The sequence below is a fragment of the Mobula birostris genome, chromosome 2, assembly GCF_030028105.1.
Source record: "Mobula birostris isolate sMobBir1 chromosome 2, sMobBir1.hap1, whole genome shotgun sequence".
NCBI lineage: Eukaryota > Metazoa > Chordata > Chondrichthyes > Myliobatiformes > Myliobatidae > Mobula > Mobula birostris.
Genome location: NC_092371.1, coordinates 4,389,103 through 4,405,128, shown reverse-complemented (window position 1 = coordinate 4,405,128; position 16,026 = coordinate 4,389,103). Strand labels below are relative to the sequence as shown.

General features: G+C 48.0%; 1 protein-coding gene across 1 annotated transcript; it reads right to left on the bottom strand.

Moving 5' to 3' along the window:
* Positions 1–2,412: 2,412 nt before the first annotated feature.
* Positions 2,413–15,490, bottom strand: LOC140207539 (cellular retinoic acid-binding protein 2-like). The gene is made up of 4 exons (XM_072276079.1): positions 14,979–15,490; positions 13,435–13,613; positions 12,632–12,748; positions 2,413–2,769 (listed from the first exon to the last, which is right to left on the bottom strand). Exons 1-4 carry the CDS (start codon positions 15,046–15,048, stop codon positions 2,719–2,721), a joined length of 417 nt encoding a protein of 138 aa, XP_072132180.1. The 5' UTR covers positions 15,049–15,490; the 3' UTR covers positions 2,413–2,718.
* Positions 15,491–16,026: the final 536 nt, after the last annotated feature.

Sequence of the window (16,026 nt, the reverse complement as noted above, 5' to 3'; positions counted from 1 at the left end):
CTGGGTGCAAATGCAGACAGAGCAAAGAGTTAAATCGTACTGTAGAGACAAAACTCAAAAGGGTGAAGAATGCAGGACTGAAGGTGCTGTATTTAAATGCGCGTAGCATTCGGTATACGGCGGATGAACACATGGCACGGTTAGAGATTGGTCAGTATGACGCTGTGTGCGTGATCTGAGTTGTGGCTGAAACAAGGCCATAGTTGGGAGCTTAACATCAAAGGATATTCTTTGTATCGAAAAGACAGGCAGGAAGACATAGATGGTGGTGTGGCTCTGTTGGTAAAAGATGAAATTATATCTTCAGAAAGAGGTGACAGAGGGTTAGAGAATGTCGAATCTTTGTGGGTGCAGTTAAGAAACTGCGAGGGTTAAAAAACCATTATGGGAATCATATATAGGCCTCCAAATAGTAGCCAAGATGTGGGGTTGAGATTGGAAAGGGAGCTGGAAAAGGCATGTAATAATGTAATGGGGGACTTCAATATGCAAGGGGATTGGGAAAATCAGGTTGGTGGAATTTGTTAAATGCCTAAGAGATGGCTTTTTAGAGCAGCTTGTGCTGGAGCCTACTCAGGGAAAGGCTATCACGGATTGGGTCTAATAATCCAGATTTTATTAGGGAGGTTAAGGTAAAGGAACCCTTAGGAGGAAGTTATACTAGCAGTGTGCCAGAGGTCCGTGAGTGTCAGGGAGCAGGAGTGGGTGCCATTGCTATTACAAAGGGAGAAGTGCTAGCAAACTCAAAGGTCTTGAGGTGCAGAACTCACCTGGACTAGATGGATTACATTCCAGAGTTCTGAGAGAGGTTGCTGAAGAGATAACGGATGTATTGGGCATGATCTTTCAAGAATCACTTGCCTCTGGCATGGTCCCAGAGGACTGGAAATTTGTAAATGTCACTTCACTCTTTAAGAAGGGAGGAAGGCAAGAGAAAGGAAATTATAGGCCAGTTAGCCTAACCTCAGTAGTTGGAGTTCATTATTAAGGATGAGGTTTCGAGGTACTTGGAGACTAATGATAAAATAAGTCAGAGTCAGCATGACTTTGGTAAAGGGAAATCTTGCCTGATAGAGTTCTGTGAGGAAATAACAGACAGGGTGGACAAAGGAGAGGCAGTGGATATCATTTACTTGGATTTCCAGAAGGCGTTTGATAAGGTGCCACACATGAGGATGTTTAACAAGGTAAAATTCTAGGGTGTTACAGGAAAGATACTGGTATGGATAGTGGAATGGCTGACAGGCAGGAGGCAGCGAGTGGGGATAAAAGGGGCCTTTTCTGGTTGGCTGCCAGTGATTGGTGGTGTTCCTCAGGGGTCAGTATTGTGACCGCTACTTTTCACATTGTTTGTCAATGATCTAGATAATGGAGTTGATGGCTTTGTGACAAAGTTTGCAGATGATACAAAGATACTTGGAGGGTAGGTAGCACTGCGATTGCAGTAGGACTTCGACAAACCGGAAGGATGGGCTAAAAAGAGCTAGGTGGAATACAGTGTTGGGAAATGTATGATATATTTTGGTAAGAGTGCAGAATATTATTTAAATGAGGAGAAGGTTCAAACATCAGAGGTGCAGAGGGACTTGCTCCTTGTGCAGGACTCCCAGGAGGTTCATTTACAGGTGGGACTAGGCAGAAAATAGTTCGGCACAGCCAAGAAGGGCCAAAAGGCCTGTTTCTGTGCTGTAGTTTTTCTATGGTTTCTATGGCTAAGTCTGTGGTAAAGAAGGCAAATGCAATGTTTCATTTAATTCAGGGGAGTAGAATATAAAAGCAAGGAGATAATGCTGAGGTTTACAAGGCACTAGTCAGGCCGCACTTGGAAATATTGTCAAACATTTTGGGGCCCATATCTCAGAAGGGATGTGTTGCCATTCGAGAGAGTCCAGAGATTCAAGAATGAAGGGGTTAACATATGAGGAGTGTTTGGCAGCTTTGGGCCTGTACTCGCTGGAATTTAGAAGAATGCGGGAGGATCTCATTGAAACCTACTGAATGTTGAAAGGACTAGATAGGGTGGATGTGGAGAGGATGTTTCCTATGGTAGAGTGTCCAGAACTAGAGGGCATAACCTCAAAATTGAGGAGGTGACACTTTAGAATAGAGGTAAGGAGGAATTTTTTTTAGCCAGAGAGCAGTGGATCTGTGGAATGCTCTGCACAGATTACGGTGGAGGTCAAGACTGTGGATGTATATAAAGCGAAGATTGATAGTTTCCCGATTGGTCAGGGCGCCAAAGGTTATGGTGAGAAGGCAGGTGTATGGGGTTGAGTGGGATCCAGGATCAACCATGGAGCAGACTTGATGGGCTGAATGGCCTAATTCTGCTCCTATATCTTCTGGTTTTATGATCTAACATACAAAGCAGTTCAGGTCATCTCCACGCATGGAAAAACCGGTCAGACACGATGTTTGGAAGGAGAGAGCGGTGGACCCAGCTCCTGGTTTTATTGGGAATAACACGGACACGGACACAGACACGGAAATGGACAAGAACATGCGTTGTTGTGGTGTGGTGATGCATCGGTCGGGGCGGGCGCTGCCTAGAGCAGCAGGTGTCCGGTGCTCCTGACGAGGGGCTTCGTGGTGGGACGGAACTGGTCTTTAGTGAATTGCTTCATCCACAGGGGTCGGGGGTCAGAGTACAGGTACTGGCTGCCGAAATGCTACTGGTGACTCCAGGTGGGGGTGTTGTCCCTCAGCTAATCCGCCGTCTTACTTCCGGACATAATGGCGAGTGCAGACCACGTTATCGGCTGTCATTATCTGTGGAAGAGGAGGAGGAGGAGTGAGTCAAACAGTCAAACTATCTTCCCCCATGTCTGTATCAACGGTGCTTTTAACTTCCTGGAAGTGACCATCACCAATAGCCTGCCCTGGCCCCACCACATTGATGTCTACATTCAAGAAAGCTCACCAATGTCTCTAGCTCATCAGGAAGCTAAATAAATTCTGCAAGTCTCCATCAACCATTACCAATTTTTACAGACGCACTATGGAAGCCATCCTGTCCAGTTGCATCACGGTTTGCCACGGCAACTGCTTGGCCCGTGACCGCAAGAAACTGCAGGGAGTTGTGGATGCAGATCAGCACGTCATAGACTCTGTAAAACAGCCAGCATCATGAAAGACCCCACCCACCCCGGGCGTTATCTCTCCTCCACTCTGCCTTTGGGCAGAAGGTACCAAAACACAAAAGTAATCCACTAGGTTCAAGACAGTTTCTACCCCACTGTTATGAGACTATTGAACAAACCTCTCATGTGCTGTAAGATGGACTTCTGATCTCCCAGTCTAACTTGTTGTGGCGCTGCAGCTTTGCCTGCCTGCGTTGCACTTTCGCTGTAACTGTGACACTCTATTCTGCATTCTGTTTCAGATTCTGATTCATTAATTTACCAAAATGTACATCGAAACGTAGAGCAAATTGTGCAGTTCGAGTTAACAACCAATGCAATCTAACTCTGTGCTGGGAGCGGCCCACAAGTGTTGCCCCTCATTCTGGCCCCATTTCCCCTTCGTTTCACCTCTGCGTACTTACATGTGGGATGAACTGTCTGGGTGGCACACAGGCAAAAGCGTTTCACTCTAACTTGAGATGTGACAATATTAAACCAAGCATTAATGACCTACACACCTACCCAGGACACTGCCACCTCACCAGAATGATCCCAGGAATGAAAGGGTTAATGCATGAGTAGCATTTATGGCTCTGGGTCTGGTCTCACTGGAGTTTAGAAGAATGAGGGAGGATTTAATTGAACCCTAATGAATATTGAAAGGCCTAGATAGAGTGAATGTGGAGAAGGTGTTCCCTATAATGGAGAGTCTAGACCAGAGGGTACAGCCTCAGGCTATGTCCACACTAGACCGGATAATTTTGAAAACGCCGGTTTCATGTAAAAACGATAGGTGTCCACACTAGGCGTTTTTGAAAATACCTCCGTTCACATTAAAATGGGTACTTGGGCGAATCTCCTCCTACTGGGCATGAGCAGGACACAGCTACAAAAGACAAGCGAAGAGGAAACAGTGTACTTGGTGCGCATTTGTCCAGTTACAGACTAGAAAAACTTGAAAGGAAATTGCCAGACAAAAGACCTGGTGCGCGTTTGTCCAGAAACATTTCCTACAGCCATAGTCTCTTCACTGATGAAAGGGACGACAGCTACAACTAAATGCAATAAGGCTTGTTACTGGGCAAAAGCGAAATTTGCTGTCACCTCATTTGTTTGCCTTTACTTTTGCCATGTCTTTGTGTATTATTTTGCTGTATTTAACATGTGCAATGAAACGAGTTACTGGGCAAAAGTGACAATTGTATCTATTGAATGTTTGCACAAGCAATACATTAATAAAGCGCCTTGTTGAATGTATGAAACATGTCTGCATCAGTGTTATCTTGTATTTCCGTACAATGTTACATTAGACTGTTACACCTATTTTCCGATATTGTTGTGGTGTTGGAGGTTGTGTTCAAGAAAGCAATGAAATGCCGGGCTGCCGCCACTGTTTGTTCCGGCACGTATTAGGTGTTTTCAGGTTTATTCACTCTGGAGAGCGTCTCTGAAAAGCTCTGTTTTCGGGGGAGGAAAACGCCGTTTCAGTGTGGACGGAGGGTGAAAACGAAGAGAAAAAGCTTCGGTTACGGATTTACCCGGTCTAGTGTTGATGTAGCCTCAGAATACAAGAACATCCCTTTAGAACAGAGATGAGGAGGTATTTCTTTAGCCAGAGGGTGATGAATTTGTGGAATCCATTGCTACAGATGGTCGCGGAGGCCAAGACATTGAGTACATTTAAAGTGGAGGTTGGTAGACTCCTGATTGGTCAGGACATCGACAGTTGTGGGGAGAAGGCAGGACAATGCGGTTGAGCCATGATGAAATGGCAGTGTAGACTTGATGGGCTGAATGGCCTGATTCTGCTCCTCTGTCTCCCACAAAGAGCAGGCTGTTCAGCCCGTCTCTCTCATGCCAGCCCTCTCCCCAGTTACTCGCTGCTGTCGAGGTTCTGCCAAAGCCCAGCATGGTTTTCCTTTGCTGCTGTTAATCCATTTCCACTTGAAACATTACCCCAGCCCTGAGGAAGAATGTGAATCCATGGAATTCCCTCCTACAGGGCAAGCCGTTAAATATATTCAAGACGGTGACAAGGGCCTGATATAAGGAGAGGCTGAGCCGGTTGGGACTTTATTCCCTGAAGTGTAGGAGAATGATAGGGGACCTTATAGAGTCACAGCACAGAAACAGTCCCTTTGGCCCATCTAGTCCATGCCTAAAGGTAACTCTGCCGACCTAGAGGAAACACAAGAGGCTGCAGATAATAGGATATGAGTCTATCGCTCCAGTTTCCTACCAGAGTCCAAAGACGTACCAGTTAGCATTTCAATTGGTCATTGTGGATTGTCCTGTGATTGTTAAACAGATAGCTCGTTGGGCTGGATGGGCTGTTTCATGCTAAATAAATAGACAATCCACAGGAAGAACTCAGGAGGACAGGCAGCATCTGCGGGAGGAATGGAACTGTTGACGTGATGGGTGGACATTTTGCATCCAGAATAATTTCTTACTTCTCTCCCCCTCGCAGACGCTGCCGAACCCATTGTCCAGGTGAAGGGTCTCAGCCAGGAACATCGACAGTCCTTTTCCCTCTACAATGGCTGCCCTGACCCGCTGATTTCCTCCAGCTTTTCCTGTGTTGCTTCTGACTAGTGTAACTGCTGTAAGGTTTCACTGTTAATGTGATGGCCTCTCTGTAGCAGCAATGTTTGGGTTATGACTAGAGATAACGGGGGCCTTGGAATGTATGCTGGCCGGTGAGAGGCATGTTGTTCTTTCTTGTGGGTCTGGGGGCAGGGATTTCATGGTCTTTTGTCGGCAAGAGAAGAAGAGAGAAGGCGCGAGTGGAGAGAGTTGGCAGACCGCCAGACAGAGTGGACGAGGTGGGAGGGTCGGAAGGTCAGTGACGCTTGGAGGAGGTCGATGGGGAACGACTGGCCGAATTCGTGAGCTCCAACATGCACTTACGACTGCTTTGTTAAAATGGGCCTGTTTTATTTTTATTTTCTTTACTAACCCTATAGTCAGGTTAAGATTTATAAAGTTCAGTCGTTTAATTGCATGCAGTGTACTCTCTGATATTTTGAGGTGCGGGTTCGTAACCAGGCAACACATCACGCAGCATCCACAAAAAAGAGATTTCTCAGTCTGGCTGGGCCGGAGGCTGAGGGTTACACTAGTTACACTATGGCAGACCAGACTTGATGGGCCAAATGGCCTGATTCTGCTCCTATCCCTCTCATGATCTTCTTCACCTCTGCCAGGTCACCCCCACCCCACCCCAGCCCCCCTCACCACAGGAAAAATAATCCCAGTCTATACAAACGCAATTTCTCCGGTCCAGGCAACATCCTGGTGAATCTAGACCTTACCCAGTTCCACCTTAATGTCATCTAACCAGCACAGCTTCAGCCGCTGACCACTCTCTGGAGGAAGAAATCTCTCATCCTTACCATGGGGTTCATGACCCTGGTTACCATCGGGTCAGTAACTAGTTACCATGGGGACAGAGAGCTGGTTACCATGGGAGGCAGTAGCTCTGGTTATGGTGGGAGGGACCCATTACCATGGGGATGGCAGCCTGGTGAAGGAGGTCACCACAGGAGGAAATGGCCAGTCCCTTCTCCTTAACTCAGGGGAATGCAGGCATAGTTTGTTTAATCTTTTCTCCTGGATAAAACCCTCACAAGAATCAATCTGGTGAACCTTGTGTCACAAATAGGGTCTCTTTCAGTGACCTACAGTACTGTGCAAAGGTCTAAGGCACACATATATAACTAGGGGAAGGGAGGGAGAGGGAAGCACCAGAGAGACATTCTGTGATGACCAATGAAACAGTTGTGTAGAATCAGATTACCTTGCCTGGTGTCTCGGGGATGGCTGTGTCTTCACCCATGCCAACCCCCACCACTGGCACCCCTTCTCTGCCACAGCCCTCCCGCAACATTCCCTACATCCTTTGCTCCTGCCGGATTTACAAACTCACCCTCTTCACCACGTTGGCAAAAGCCTTAGGCACCTGAACTATATATATATATATGTGTGCCTTCTGCACAGGACTGTAACCCGTGCACAAAATACCAGGCATGGTCCCAGGGGGATCTAGGACAACGGGGAAAATGAGCTATGGGATGGAATTTAACTCAGACAAGTTCAAGGTGTTGCATTTTGGGGCAGGACTCTCACAGTAAATGGCAGGGCCCTAGGGAGTGTCGTAGAATGAAGGGACCTGGGAGTACAGATACATGGTTCCCTGAAAGTGGCCTGACAGGTAGACAGGGCAGGTGCCTGGCATGCTGGCTTTCCTCAGACTGGGTATTGAGTACAGCAGTTGGGGCATTACATTGCAGTTGTACAAGTTGTTGGTGTAATGTATGGATCTATTTCCTTTAGAGTAATGGCTCCCCTTTGCACTAGGTATAGATCTGTTCCCTACACATGCGCACTGTTCTCTCTGTCACTCTCTGTCACTGCAATGTGAATACACCAGTTAAAGCCATCTCCCACCTACGTGCTTTTATTTAATCCATATGTAGTTCTGCATTGACATACCAAATTGGCGATGAGTATGAGTCTGAAAGTCAGAGAATATCACCGACAGTTACGGGACAATACAGTGAGCAGAAAGAGTTAAACAGTATGGAAACCGTCGTGGATGCTTACAAAGGCAAGTGTGAGTATTGCATAGTACACAGTGAAAGACAGGTAACTAGTAAAATTTAAAGTGAAAATAACGTGGCAATGGCTTCAGTCAGGAAAGATGACGAACTTGATAGTGCTAATGAAGACTGGGAGTCGTATATTGAGCGGGTTGAACTGTATTGTAACACAAACAACATGGAGGAGCAAATGAAAGCCCCAGCCTTCTTAGCTTAATGGGTTCTAGGATGTACAGTCTCTTACACAACTTAGTAAACCCTGAACAACCAGCAAGCAAGACCGTCAATGAAATTGTTACAATTTTACAAAATCACTTGAGCCCTAAACTGCTGGTAATAGCTGAGAGATTTAGATTTTATGAAAGGAACAAGTTAAAGGATGAAAGCATTTATGAATACATTGCAGAACTGCACAAGCTTTCCCAGTACTGTGATCAGAAAGAGATGGACTTTCTGATGCATTAAGGGAAAGGCTTGCATGTGGATGCATAGTCAAAGCACTCAAACGAGACCACTAGCAAGAAAAAAACCTAACCTTAGAACGGTCATTGACCATTGCAATATCGTTAGAGATGCAGCAGGACTACAAAAAGGGACCTTAGAATGTGAAATGCACAAAAAGCCAAAGATGTTATCGATGTGGCAAATCCTCCCAAAAGACAAATGCCTGTTGGTTCAATGAAAAAATGTGCAGGAAGTGTCACAGATAAGATCATATAGAGAGTGTGCAAGTTAGATAAAAAGCACAACCAAAGAGAAAAACCAAACCAAGTAAAAAATTTCAAACACAAAACTAAGCAAATACATAAGGTGACCGAATGTGAAACTGAATCAGACAACACAGAGTCCGACAAGGGTGAGCTGTCTTGCCTAGAACTGCATAGTATTATTGAAGCAGATCACAAAATCATCTGAATCACAGTAGATGAGTCTGGTGTAAAACTGAAAATGACTACAGTGTCAGCTTTGTCTATTATTTCAGATGCTGACTGCAACAGGCTCTTTTAGAGAAGACCTCAGTGATACTAAAGACCTACACAGGTGAAAAAGCATCTCCCAAAGCAAACTGAAAGTGCGTGTGACGTTTGGAGGCCAAACACAACAGTTAGAGATTTGTGTTGAAAAGTGGGGAGCTAGCACTTATCAAATGTGAATGGTTGAGAAAAATCCAACTAGACTCAATCGAAGCTCCCAGTGAAACATCAACAGGCGACTGCAGTCCAAATGGTAGCGCCAACCAGAGGCTGGGAATAGATAAACAGATTGAAGACATGGACTACAGCTGTTCCGGATGTCAAAAAGTGCAAAATGCATCCCCACAGGCACTGTTACACCTGTGGGAGTGGTCGTCTTTACCATGGTAAAGAGTACATATTGACTTTGCTGGACTCCATGTTCCTGATTGCTGTGGATGCTCATTCAACGTGACTGGAGGTTATACCAATGAAGACAACCACCTCAGCAAAGACCGTCTCCAGCCTGAGGACTATCTTCACCTGAAATGGCTTACCAGAACTAATTGTGAGTGACAACGGACCACAATACATGTCAGAAGAATTCTGACTGTTCTTGAAGAAAAATGGCATCAGGTATTTCAAGTCATCTCCTCACCACCCAGCAAAAATTGGGTTAACTGAAAGGTTTATCCAAACCTTCAAGAAGTCCATTAAAATGATGGACAAGGAGGACATTTCTCTACAGCATAAGGGGGACAACTTTATTTTTGTGTATTGGAACTCTGTTCATGCGACAACAAATCAAACAACTGCAATGATGTTCATGAGCAGGAATCTGAGATCTCGTATAGACCTCCTGAAACCAGACCTCCAGAGGGAAGTGCAGAATAAACAGTTCAGCCAGTTGTCAAGTGAAGCAGCAAGGGGTTTCGAGATTGGACAGGAGGTCCTAGCGCGTGATTACCGAGAAGACAAGTGAACACCTGGTAGGATAGCTACAGGAACTGGACCACTGATGTACACAGTGGATGTTGGCGATCAGACATGGAGACGTCATGTGGACCAGATACTGGATGCTCAACTGAAGAACACACCTGAGTCGACTGCATCCAACAAGATGGACACGTTACAGTCACCGGACTTACCTCTCAGTTATGATGTCACTGACAGTAACGTGACACCAGAAACTGAGAACGTTGTCTGAGACAAGACACCTACCAAACTGATGCCCCTCCACAGGCGCCATCCTGAAAGAAACAGAGCACCACCCAAAAGACTGAATCTGTAGTCTAGTGAAGTTAGCTATGGACTGTTATTGTGAAACATGGTCACTTGGAATATGGGTTTATGAAAGGTAAACTGAATGCTTTGTATATAAAAACATAGAAACATAGAAAACCTACAGCAAAATACAGGCCCTTCAGCCCACAAACCTCTGCCAAACATGTACTTACTTTAGAAATTACCTAGGGTTATCCATAGCCCTCTATTTTTCTGAGCTCCATGTACCTATCCAGGAGTCTCTTAAAAGACCCTATCGTATCCGCCTCCACCACCGTCGCTGGCAGCCCATTCCACACACTGACCACTCTGCGTAAAAAACTTACCCCTGACATCTCCCCTGTACCTACTTCCAAGCACCTTAAAACTGTGCCCTCTCTTGCTAGCCATTTCAGCCCTGGGGAAAAGCCTCTGACTATCCAAATGATCAATGCTTCTCATCATCTTATACACCTCTATCAGGTCACCTCTCATCCTCCATCGCTCCAAGGAGAAAAGGCCGAGTTCACCCAACCTATTCTCATAAGGCATGCTCCGCAATCCAGCCAACATCCTTGTAAATCTCCTCTGCACCCTTTCTATGGCTTCCATAACCTTCTTGTAAAGAGGCGACTGGAACTGAGCACAGTGCTCCAAGTGGAGTCTGACCAAGGTCCTATATAGCTGCAACATTTCCTCTCAGCTCCTAAACTTGATCCCACGATTGATGAAGGCCAATGCACCGTATGTCTTCTTATCCACAGTCAACCTGCGCAGCAGCTTTGAGTGTCCTATGGACTCGGACCCCAAGATCCCTCTGATCCTCCACACTGCCAAGAGTCTTACCATTAATACTATATTCTGCCATCGTATTTGACCTACCAAAATGAACTACTTCACACTTAAGCAACACACACAAAATGCTGGTGGAACACAGCAGGTCAGGCAGCATCTACAGGAAGAGGTACAGTCGATGTTTCGGGCCGAGACCCTTCGTTGACTGTACTTCTTCCTATAGATGCTGCCTGACCTGCTGCGTTCCACCAGCATTTTGTGTGTGTTGCTTGAATTTCCAGCATCTCATGTTTAAATGTGTGAAGTAAACACATTTCTCGTGTTTACTTCACACTTAACTGGGTTGAACTCCATCTGCTACTTCTCAGCCCTCTACACTATCCACAACACCTCCAACTTTTGTGTCAATGTCCCACTGTAACCTCTGGCAGCCCTCCACACTATCCACAATACCTCCAACCTTTGTGTCATCAGCAAATTTACTAACCCATCCCTCCACTTCCTCATCCAGGTCATTTATAAAAATCACAAAGAGCTGGGGTCCCAGAACAGATCCCTGAGGCACACCACTGGTCACCAACCTCCATGCAGAATATGACCCATCTACAATCACTCTTTGTCTTCTGTGGGCAAGCCAGTTCTGGATCCACAAAGCAATGTCCCCTTGGATCCCATGCCTCCTTACTTTCTCAATAAGCCTTGCATGGGGAACCTTATCAAATGCCTTTCTGAAATCCATATACACTACATCTACTGCTCTACCTTCATCAATCTGTTTAGTCACATCCTCAAAAAAATTCAATCAGGCTCGTAAGGCATGACCTGCCTTACAGTTCTATGTTGCATTACTAAAGGGGGAGGAAGTGTTATGTATGGATCTATTTCTTTTAGAGCAATGACCGCACCCCCTTAGCACTACGTATTGATCTGTTGTCTACGCATTTGCAATGTTCTCTCTCTCTCTCTCTCTCTCACTACAATGCGAATACACCCGTTAAAGCCATCTCCCGTGTGCGTGCTTTTATTTATTCAATGTGTAGTTGCACAGACACAACAGTAGGTGGGGCTGCAGCTGGAGTGTTGTGACTGTTCTGGTCGCCCAGCTCTAGGAAGGGAGGGAGAGCATGGAGAAATGAGGGTATGAGGGAGTAGGGAAGAAAATTGAGGGAGGAGGGAGAAGAAGGGACAGTTTGGGGGGAAGGAGGGTGGGAGAGATGGAGGGGAGTGAATGTGAAGGATGAGGGTGAGAGATGAGGGGGTGAAAGTCTGTATGAGGCAGTAAGGAAGGATGTTGAAAGAGGGAAGGGCTGAGGAGAGAGGACTATAAAAGGTTTGATGGGAGAGAGGGTTGGAGATAGGGTAAGGGAAGAAAGAGAGAGGGTAGGTAGCAGATGGAGGAAGGAAGGGTGAGAGTTGAAGGAGGGAAGGTGAGGGAGTGTTTGGTGGAGGGTTGCAGGGTGGGTGAAAGAAGATGAGGTAGGGAGGTTGAGGAAGGAGGGCGAGGGAGTTTAGTGGTTGGAGTGTGGGAGTGAGAGTGGGGAGTGGGTGAAAGGGTGAAGGGTAGGGGAGGGAAGGAGGGAGAGCATGTAGGTAAGAGAGGATGAAGGAGGTTTGTGGGTGGAGTGTGGGAGTGAGAGGGGAGTGGGTGAAAGGGTGAAGGGTAGGGGAGGGAGGGTGAAGCAGAGTGGGAGTTGGAGTGTGGGAGTGAGAGGGGAGTGGGTGAAAGAGGGTGAAGGGTAGGGGAGGGAGGGTGAAGGAGAGTGAGAGAGCAAGGGGGGAAGGAGGGAGAGGGTGTTGGCGAGGGAGGTTGGTGGTTGGAGTGTGGGAGGGAGAGGGTGCAGGTTAAGGAGGGTGATGGCTAGGGGAGGGAGGGTGAGAGAGCAGGCCGGACACTCACCAAGATGAGCTGGTCATCGGCTGTCAGCTGGCGGCTCCAGGAGGTTTTGGGGCCCTGTCCCTTTAGCAGCTGCTGCTCGCACTCCATCTTGTTGTCGCCAACCCACTGAACCAAACTCTGCCGGGGAGAGAACCATCGCCGTCACCATCACCACAGGAACTCCATCACCAGGCCTCCATCCCCATGGTAACAGGACCAATGCCCACCAGAACCATGGTAACTAGCACTCTGTCCCCATAGTAACCAGGGTCCCTGATTTCCTCCATGGTAACCATGTTGTTAACCCATGGTAAATGGAATCACTGACCCCATGGTAACCGGGGTCGCTGATCCCATGGTAACCTGGGTCACTGATTCCATGGAAACCGAGGTCACTGATCCCATGGTAACCTGGGTCACTGATTCCATGGTAAATGGGGTCACTGATCCCATGGTAACTGGGGTCACTGATCCCACGGTAACCAGGAATTCTGATCCCATGGAAACCAGGAATTCTGATCCCACGGTAACCATGGTCACTAATCTCATGGTAAATACTGTGTCAAGACCCCTGATGTCCAAAGGGAATGGTGGGGAGCCGGGACCATTTGTCCCTCACCTCCCCTCGCTTGACCACCCTCCCCTTGTCCATCTCTCCTACCATCTCCATCCCTCCCTCCAAAGTCCTTCCTCTCTCTGCTTCTGACCACCCGCTCCCCTCCCTTCAATCTCCCCCTCTCGGATACCCCTCCCTCTAACTCCCTCGACCACCCCCCCCCGTACTTCTGTGCCCTCCTGCTACCCCTCCACTCCCACTGTCTCACCTTGCAGGGCCTGCCGTCCACGGTCTGCTCCTCGAATTCCTCGCCGATCCGGAATCGTATTTCAGTGGTCCTCACCTTGGTGGCTGTCTTGATGTAGAAGCTCTCACCGTCCTGTTTGATCTCCACCGCGGGGTTGGAGGCCGCCTGCACTGCGATCTTCCTCTGCAGGAGGCCCACCTCTGGTGCAGAGGGCAAAGGGTCACGGACAGGTCCAAACCCTCCATCACTCTATCCCCGCTCTCCCCTGGTACCCCACCGTGATCTTCCTCTACAGGAGGCCCACCTCTGGTGCAGAGGGCAAAGGGTCACGGACAGGTCCACAATGCTTCCCTCCCCTGACTCCTCTCCCCCCAGGATCTGTCCCTGACCCTCTTGCCCCACCCCACGATGTACACTGGGGTCTTCCCACCCCACCAGCATATGTCCCTCAGATCCCTGGTCTCCTGGTCTACACCTCCCCTCCCCAGGGACGTGGGGCTGTGTGTGTGTGTGTGTGTGTGACATACTTTAACATGCAACACAACCACAGGCACTCACACAAAGACGTACACACACAGAGACACAGACAGACAGGCAGACACACACACACACACACACACACAACACAACCACTCACACGGAGACGCACACGCATCGGAGAGAAAGAGAAACGGAGAGAGCAAACACGAGTGGAGAGGGTACACAGAGCGCGGACAGAGAGGAGGTGAGTGAGGGGAGGAGAGAGAGTTTGCGATAGAGCGAGTAAGGTCAAACAGAGGGAGGGTGAAATGGATGGGACGGAGAGGAGGGACACGAACAGATTGAGAGGTGATGGGGGATGGACAGAGAGGGGGAAGGAAATGAGGAAAGGACAGAGAAAGAGTGGAGGGGTTTTATTAAATACATAAAATGTTCTTACACACACACGAACACATACACACACACACAGACACACACGAACACACACACACGCTCGAACACTCTCACACAAAAGCACACACAAATATACACTCATACTTACATACACGCTCACACACTCAGACACACACACAAATATACACTCACACTCACATACACACACGCTCACGCACACACGAACACACACACACGCTCGAACACTCACTCACACACAAAAGCACACACAAATATATACTCACACTCACTCCCACATCCCGCTCACTCCCCGACCCCTCCATTCTCCTGCCCATTTCCCTCTCAACATCTCAGACCCGGAGCGCTCCCTCACTAACCCCGTCTCACGCTCCGACCCCCATTTCCACCCTCCCGCTCCCTCTCTCTCCACTTTTACCCCACTCTTTCCCTCCCCTCTCTCTCCCCGCTCACTTGCTCTCTCCCTCTTTCCCCAACCTTGCTCCCCTTCCCTTCTCTACCTTCCCCGTCCCTCCCCCTTTCCTCCCTTTATCTGCCTCTCCCCTTCTCCGTTCTTCCTCATCTCTCTTTACCCCTTTTCCCGACTTCCCCTCTCCGCTACCTCGCGTCGTCTCTCCCCCCTTTTTCTTTCCCTCTCCCACCTCCCTAACCCCTCCCCCTCTCTCCCCACTCACCCAAAACTTTCAGAAGCTCCTCGAAGTTCTCGCTACTCTTCATTTTCCAGTTCCCGGTGAAGTTAGACATTTTGCCGGCGAGTGGACCTCCTTCCGCGGCTTTGCACCCAAATTAGTTTCGGCGGCGGTTCAGCGCTGCGCTCGCTCCGCGCTCCCGATCCTCCTGATTTTCTCTGTCTTTCTGTCCGACTCTGTCTGTCTGTCTCTCTCTCTGACTCTCTCTCTCTCTCTCTCTCTGTGCTTTCTCCTTGCTCCCTGCACGCTGCTCTCGCCTTCTCTCCACCGTTTGTTCACCTCTTGTTTAACACTTTGACAGGACCGACCCTCAGGGGACGGGGCGGAGTCTGAGATGCCGAGGCTGAGTGTTCACCGTGGGGGGTGTGAGCGGCGCTGGCGAGGGGAGGTGTGAGTGACAATGGGCCGGTGTAAGTGTGCACTGGAGATGTGATTGTACTGGGAGGGGTGAGTTTGAGCTGGGAACTGAGTCCACGTGTGACTCGGAATCAGAATCGTGTTTAATGTCACGGACATCTGTGGTGTAATCTATTGTTTTATGGCAGGAATACATGATTAAAAAAAACTATAAATTACAATTAAATTACAATATATAATCCAACAAGTGGTGCAAAAAGAGAGTGTAAAATAACACAGCAAGGGTTCATTGTCCATTAGAAATCTGATGGCAGAGGAAAATGTTTCTGAAATGTTGAGTTTGTGTCTTCGGGCTCCTGCATGTCCTGGGTGATGGGGGTCTTTGCGGACGAACACTGTCTTTATGAGGCATCGCCTTTTGAAGGTGTCCTGGATACTGGGGAGGCTGCTGCCCATGCTGGACTTGGCTGAGTTTACAACTTTCTGCAGCTCGTTCTGATCCTGTGCAGTGGCCCCTCCAAACCAGACGGTGATGCAGTCAGTCAGAACGCCCCCCACAGCACATCTGTAGAAATTTGCGAGAGTCTTTCGGTGACATACAATTCTCCTCGAACTGCGAGTGAAATATAGCCTTCTTTGTAATTGCATCAATATGTTGGACCCAGGATAGATCCTC

Excerpts from the sequence above, each read along its gene's own strand:
- LOC140207539 (XM_072276079.1), bottom strand. The coding sequence starts at position 15,048 with ATGTCTAACTTCACCGGGAACTGGAAAATGAAGAGTAGCGAGAACTTC. Across the intron at positions 13,614-14,978 it reads GGAGCTTCTGAAAGTTTTGG|AGGTGGGCCTCCTGCAGAGG; the intron begins GTGAGTGGGGAG and ends CCTCTGCACCAG. Across the intron at positions 2,770-12,631 it reads CCGATGACCAGCTCATCTTG|ATAATGACAGCCGATAACGT; the intron begins GTGAGTGTCCGG and ends CCTCTTCCACAG.